The 8,143-nt window shown below is 59.4% G+C and overlaps 1 protein-coding gene across 1 annotated transcript; it reads left to right on the forward strand.

Annotated features, from left to right (window-relative positions):
• Positions 1 to 220: 220 nt before the first annotated feature.
• LOC105472569 (crystallin alpha A) lies at positions 221 to 4,355 on the forward strand. The gene is made up of 4 exons (XM_011725934.2): positions 221 to 289; positions 673 to 885; positions 2,094 to 2,216; positions 3,647 to 4,355. Exons 1-4 carry the CDS (start codon positions 266 to 268, stop codon positions 3,851 to 3,853), a joined length of 567 nt encoding a protein of 188 aa, XP_011724236.1. The 5' UTR covers positions 221 to 265; the 3' UTR covers positions 3,854 to 4,355.
• The last annotated feature ends 3,788 nt before the right edge of the window (positions 4,356 to 8,143 follow it).

Consider the following 8,143-nt stretch of genomic DNA (forward strand, 5'->3'; position numbering starts at 1 on the left):
CAGCCCGTCTTCCTGTTGGAGGCACGCAGACTGCTGGAGGACAAGCATGAAACTCAACAGGGCTCCCCCAGGTGCTGGAATCATGGCACCTTTCAGCTTCTTCTTCAGGAGTTTTTACAAGCATGCACACTTTTTATAAGTGGTGAGCGTAACGGAGGTTCACAGAGTCACTCTGCTTTGGAAAACAGTGCATTCTTGCCTGGGCGCAGTGAGACTGAGGACGACGTGTCTAACAGGGGTGTGGGCTCTCTCTCCTCTGGCGACCATGAGGACCACCAGGCAGGACAAGGTGTGCAGAGAACTAGCATGGCCCCTGGCACGTAGCCCTTGCCCACTAACTGGGAGATGAGAAGCTCCATTGTTGCCCCAGGCGAGTATGGGGCACAGAGCTCCTCCTTGGGTTGTCTGCCCTCCCGGGAGCCCCAGGGTGCCCAGGCGGGCCTCAGCTGAGTCCAGGCCTCGGGGACAGTCCGTGCAGCCCCTCCCGGGGCTGGGGGCGGGCACTTGTCCCAGCCACATTTCTGCTGACTGAGCAGCCTTCTTCATGAGCTCATGCCCTTCCAGAGAAATCCCTTAATGCCTCCATTCTGCTGGTGGCATATATAGGGAGGGCTCAGCCCTAGCTCCACACTGCGCTGCCCAGAGGCCCCGCTGACTTCTTCCAGCCTCCAGGTCCCCGTGGTACCAAAGCTAAACATGGACGTGACCATCCAGCACCCCTGGTTCAAGCGCACTCTGGGGCCCTTCTACCCCAGTCGGCTTTTCGACCAGTTTTTCGGCGAGGGCCTTTTTGAGTATGACCTGCTGCCCTTCCTGTCGTCCACCATCAGCCCCTACTACCGCCAGTCCCTCTTCCGCACCGTGCTGGATTCTGGCATCTCTGAGGTAAGACGTGGCCCGTGGTGCTGGCCTCTCCTCGCTGCTCAGAGGGTGGTGGCCTCGGTGGGTGGAGAGCCATGGACTCTGGTCTTGCTCCGTCAGGCAGGTGGCCTCGCCCCTTCATCCCCTTGCAGAGGCTAGGCGAGAGCCTGTGTCCCCACTGCAGCCACGCAGCAGAGCCTCCCCTGGCACTGGGGAGAGGTTGGACAAGGGAGCAGCCTGAACCCACCCTTGTTTTCCTCCATCAGCTCATGACCCATGTGTGCTTTGTAAGGCACCAGCCACATACTGGAAACCCCAAGAGCAACCCATCCAGGCATGTGTGGTGGCGAATGCCAGCTCCCGGGTTCCGCTGGTCTCCTGAGTCCCGGAGGCCTGGGAGCAGGTGGGGGTCATAGTCCTGAAAGCCAGAGAACAGGAGGTTCCTAGTATCCCCTCCCATGAGCTCGGCCTGCCCACGGCCAGCAAAGCTCTTGGCAAGTTTACTCAGGTGCCCTGCCAAGGCCAAAAGGACAGGCAATGGGCCCCCCCAAGCCTCCTCTCTGAGCCACGGGTGAGCGGTGCAGAGTCTGTAGTTCTGGAGGGCCTGAATCCCACCCAGCACCTAAGAAACAGGGTCCTCCCCAGGGCTGCTGCAGTAGGCATCAATGCCAGGGCGCAAAATGCCTCAGGGAGCTGAGGCTGAGCCAGGGCAGTGAGGGGGAGTGTGTGGAAGTGCTTTTTGCAGAGGCAGCTGCGCAGGCTATCAGCAGGCTCCGGCTGCTTCTATAGACAGCATGACGCCAAGGGCAGTGACCTCATTCCACAGGCTGAGTCCAGCCAGCCAGCCAAGCACCACTCGCCAGACGATTGAGCCTAATGGGCCAACCAATCCATAACAACCCCTCCTACCATAACCAGTAGCCAACTAGCCCATAACCAGCCAACCGACCTATAACCAGCCACCTGACCATAGGCACAAACCAGCCGGCCCACCAGTAGCATCCAGCCCCTCAGCTGGCCCGAGGGTTTGGAGACAGGTCGAGGATTGTGCCTGTCCATCCAGGAGACAGTCAGAGGCCCCCGAAAGCTCTGCCCCACTTGGCGTGTGGGAGAAGAGGCCGGCAGGTGACCGAAGCATCCCCGTTCTGATAACCGGGGCCCGCCCTGTCTCTGCCAGCTGCAGCAGGGACGGCACCCTCTGGGTAGCTCCACATAGCACGTTTGGGTTTCAGGTTCGATCCGACCGGGACAAGTTCGTCATTTTCCTGGATGTGAAGCACTTCTCCCCGGAGGACCTCACTGTGAAGGTGCAGGACGACTTTGTGGAGATCCACGGGAAGCACAACGAGCGCCAGGTGAGCCCAGGCACTGAGAGGTGGGAGGGGGGCGAGGTGGGGGTGGGGGACAAGGGGGTCACGGCGGGCACAACCGGGCCTGCGCGCCTGCACGAGGCCTTCAACCCTGGGGGAGGGACACTCTCCGGGGGCCCCCGAATCAGGCCTGGCTTTTCCCCAAGGGAGGGGCCATCCCACTTGAGCACAGCCAGCCCCTCCTAGTGACAGAGGTAACCGTTCCGAGTGAATGTGGCTCAGGGATCTAGGATAGGGTCCTTTCCTGGGTTGCTGCACCCAGCCGTCTCCAGCTCCATCCCTGTCACCTGGATGCCAGGGTAGTCTTAGAAAGAACCCCAGGAAGTGGGAGTGCCCCTAGTGGCCGCCTCCTAGCCAATGTACATCTTCACATGAGCCCCACCTGAGGAAGGCCAGTCCCTGACGGCATAGCTGCATCCGCTGGGAATACTCTACATGCATTGACACCCTCGCCTCACAGCAGCCCTTTGGGACCAGTGTCTTCATTATTCCAGGACACGGTTGGGGAACAAGGGGGTCCTCAGCCTGCTGGGTCCCACAGCTAGTACTGGGTAGGTGGGACGGCAGCTTCTCCCCACAGTCACCCTGATGCCCCGCTCTTGCTTGAGTGGAGGCCTCAGGTCTCCGCGGTGTTGAGGGAGCCGGGACATGGAGGCCCTGGTGACCTGCATCTCCTGGCAGAGCCGGGAAGAGCTCACGGGCTCTCACAGATGGACAGTGTCCTGCGGGGACTGGAGAGCAGAGGGGCCAGAAGGTGGAACTCTTAGCCAAAGTCTGGGTTTCTTTTGGCCGGGGTCCTCTTTCAATGGCTGGAGAAGGCAGTGCTGGGGGGTGACCCTGACCTCCTCATGTGCTGCCCCTCCCTCGCCTGGGCCGGGTAAAGCCCCCACTTAGCCCCAGCACAGCCTGGAAAATGCTTCTGAGCTCCCAGCTCTTGGTCTTTGCACCCAGTGGAGGAGGAGGTCGGCCCAGGGAGCTGAGTCTGTGGCTTAGGGCGTCCAGGGGACGTGGAAGCGCGTGGGTTGTCTGGCCACGTTAGGTGGGGCTGCAGAGACCTGGGCTGGAGCAGTCCTGTGGGGTCTGGAAGGGGAAGCCTGGCTGAGGTGCAGGGCCTGGTACGGAATGATCCTGCGATTTTGGAGTGAAGCCACAGAGCATGAAGACACAACCCCATGCAAGGAATAGCCCGGCAAGTGGCCACGAGGCCAGGCTGAGGTCCAGAGAAGCAGGGGCGTGAATCCATAAATCCCAGGGGACCTGGTCATGGGATGCGCTGGCTGCACCCGGCCCCTGTGAGAGCCCCTGCAGGCTGGCCACCTTCTGCGGTTGGTGGGCCTGGAGCAGCTTCTCTGGCATGGGGCGAGGCAGCCACCTGCACAGTGGCCCCTCTGACTGTGCCCCCCAACCCTCTCCAGGACGACCACGGCTACATTTCCCGTGAGTTCCACCGCCGCTACCGCCTGCCGTCCAACGTGGACCAGTCGGCCCTCTCTTGCTCCCTGTCCGCCGACGGCATGCTGACCTTCTCTGGCCCCAAGATCCAGACTGGCCTAGACGCCACCCATGAGCGAGCCATTCCCGTGGCGCGGGAGGAGAAGCCCAGCTCCGCTCCCTCGTCCTAAGCAGGCATCGCCTCGGCTGGCTCCCCTGCAGCCCCAGCCCATCATCCGGGGAGTACCCTGAGGGCGGGGTGTCTGTCTGCCTTTGCTTCCCTGTTTTTCCTTTCCACCTTCTCACATGGAATGAGGGTTTGAGAGAGCAGCCAGGAGAGCTCAGGGTCTCAGGGTGTCCCAGACCCCGACACCGGCCAGTGGCGGAAGTGACCGCACCTCACACTCCTTTAGATAGCAGCCTGGCTCCCCTGGGGTGCAGGCGCCTCAACTCTGCTGAGGGTCTGGAAGGAGGGGGTGACCTCCGGCCAGGTGCCTCCCGACACACCTGCAGCCTCCCTCCTCCGCGGGCCCTGCCCACACCTCCCGGGGCTTCTGTGCGTCTGGGCTCTCATGGCCTCTTCTCTCAGACCATCTTCCTCCAACCCCTCTATGTAGTGCCGCTCTTGGCGACAAGGATCGTCCATGAGAGCGAAGCCCGCGGCAGTCAATAAAGAGCAGGTGACACAAGCAACCCGCTGTCTGCTGGTGCTGTCTCCATGAGGGGCGGGAGGGGCACGAGGGCGGCGCCCGGAGGGAGGACATCGGGTCTCCTGCTCGTGTTGGACCCGGCGGCCTCGGAGTGACGGGGTCGCCTGCGTCCCTTCCTTCTTCCGAGCTCAAGCGCCTCCCTCCACACTGGGCAGGAAGGAGAGGGTTTTGGGGGCAGAGCCTCTGATGGGAAAGGGACTGGGGAGCGCTTCCGAGAGCTGGGGGCGGCGAGAGACCTGGAAGGGGCTGCGGGGAATAGAGGGAGGCTGGGCTCCCTTCCCTGTCCGCGCGGGCACCGGGGCGGACTCCTGCCCTGGCCTCCTTCTGCGGGGCCGTCCTGTTCTCTCGGGGGTCTGCGGGGCCGTCCTGTTCTCTCAGGGGTCTGCGGGGGCTGTCCTGCTGCCTTTGGGGTGGGCTTTAAGGGCACTCGTGCTCTTGAGGGTCTGGAACTCGGCGGCTTCCCCTGGGCAACCCATCGTGGCCCCGAGTTGGAGGCAGAAGCTCGTTCTGTCCCCTCCCGGGACCAGACACTGGGCGGCCACGCCGGACCCCGCCAGACCCCGCCACGGGGAGGGAGACTTGGCCTGGGGGGCCCTGGCTGCCTGCTGCGCTCGCTGAGGGGGATCCCGGGGGCCAGAGGGGACCCCAGTGCAAGCAGATGCCATGGCGGGTGGGCCCTGCCAGCGCCCTCAGCCAAGTAAAGCGCCCTCGACCCTGGAGGCCGAAGGCACCGGGACCCTGTCGGCACCAGCAGGACGACCACCTACCGCCACCGGGGCGAGAACCTACGGAGAACACGTGCACCGACCCCGGGCTTTCCAAAAGTCAGCAACAGGCATCAGAGTGGGCGGCCATTGTGACGCCCAGTGACAGCCCGTGCCACAGCCACCAAACCGCACACAACCACACACTCCACATATTCCACACACCACACACTCCACACACCACACACTCCACACACCACACACTCCACACACATACTACACACTCCACACACCACACACTCCACACACACACCATACTCCCCACACAATCCACACACCACACACTCCACACACATACACCACACTCCACGCACACACCCCACACTCCACACACACACCACACACCACACACTCCACACAATCCACACTCCACACACATACTACACACTCCACACACCACACACTCCACACACCACACACCACACACTCCACACACATACTACACACTCCACACACCACACACTCCACACACACACCATACTCCCCACACAATCCACACACCACACACTCCACACACATACACCACACTCCACGCACACACCCCACACTCCACACACACACCACACACCACACACTCCACACAATCCACACTCCACACACATACTACACACTCCACACACCACACACTCCACACACACACCATACTCCCCACACAATCCACATACCACACACTCCACACACACACACCACATTCCACGCACATACTCCACACTCCACACACACCCCACACTCCACACACACACCACACACCACACACTCCACACACACACCACACACCACACACTCCACACACACCACACAATCCACACAATCCACACACCACACTCCACACACACACCACACACTCCACACACCACACACTCCACACACACACCACTCCACACAATCCACACACCACACTCCACACACACACCACACACTCCACACACCACACACTCCACACACACACCACTCTACACAATCCACACACCACACACTCCACACACACACCACACACTCCACACACCACACACTCCACACACACTCCACACACACCACTCCACACACCACACACTCCACACACACCACACACTCCACACACACATCACACACTCCACACACACACTACACACTCCACACACACCACACACTCCACACACACATCACACACTCCACACACACACTCCACACTCCACACACACACTACACACTCCACACACACAACACACACTTCACACATACCACACACTCCACACACACACCACACACTCCACACACACACTACACACTCCACACACACAACACACACTTCACACATACCACACACTCCACACACAACACACTCCACACACACACTACACACTACACACACACAACACACACTTCACACATACCACACACTCCACACACACACCGCACACTCCACACACACACTCCACACTCCACACACACAACACACACTTCACACATACCACACACTACACACACACACACCACACACTCCACACAATCCACACACCACACACTCCACACACACACCACACACTCCACACACTCCACACACCACACACTCCACACACACAAAACACACTTCACACACACCACACACTCCACACACACACCACACACTCCACACAATCCACACACACACCACACACTCCACAGATTCCACACACCACACACTCCACACACACTCCACACACTCCACACCACACACTCCACACACACAAAACACACTTCACACACACCACACACTCCACACACACACCACACACTCCACACAATCCACACACCACACACACACACCACACACTCCACACACACAAAACACACTTCACACATATCACACACTCCACACACACACCACACACTCCACACAATCCACACACACACCACACACTCCACACAATCCACACACCACACACTCCACACACACACACCACACACGTCACACCTCACACTCCACACAATCCACACACCACACACTCCACACACACACCACACACTCCACACACACACCACACACTCCACACTCCACACACACACCACACACCACACACTCCATACACACACCACACACTCCATACACACACCACACACTCCACACAATCCACACACCACACACTCCACACACCACACACACACTCCACACACACCACACAATCCACACAATCCACACACCACACACTCCACACACACACCACACACTCCACACACACACTCCACACACACCAATCCACACAATCCACACACCACACACTCCACACACACACCACACACTCCACACCACACACACCACACACTCCACACACACACCACACACTCCACACACACACCACATACTCCACACACACCACACACTCCACACACACACCACACACTCCACACACTCCACACACACACCACACACTCCACACACACACTCCACACTCCACACAAACACACACTTCACACATACCACACACTCCACACACACACCACACACTGCACACAATCCACACACACACCACACACTCCACACAATCCACACACCACACACTCCACACACACACCACACACCTCACACTCCACACAATCCACACACCACACACACACCACACACTCCACACACACACCACACACTCCACACACTCCACACACCACACACTCCACACAATCCACACAATCCACACACCACACACTCCACACACACACCACACACACACCACACACTCCACACAATCCACACACCACACACTCCACATAATCCACACACTCCACACACCACACACTCCACACACACACCACACACACACCACACACTCCACACAATCCACACACCACACACTCCACACACACACCACACACCACACACTCCACACACACACACTCCACACAATCCACACATCACACACTCCACACACACACCACACACTCCACACAATCCACACACCACACACTCCACACACACACCACACACACACCACACACTCCACACACACACCACACACTCCACACACACACCACACACCACTCCATACACACTACA

The sequence above is a fragment of the Macaca nemestrina genome, chromosome 4, assembly GCF_043159975.1.
Source record: "Macaca nemestrina isolate mMacNem1 chromosome 4, mMacNem.hap1, whole genome shotgun sequence".
In the NCBI taxonomy this organism is placed as follows: domain Eukaryota; kingdom Metazoa; phylum Chordata; class Mammalia; order Primates; family Cercopithecidae; genus Macaca; species Macaca nemestrina.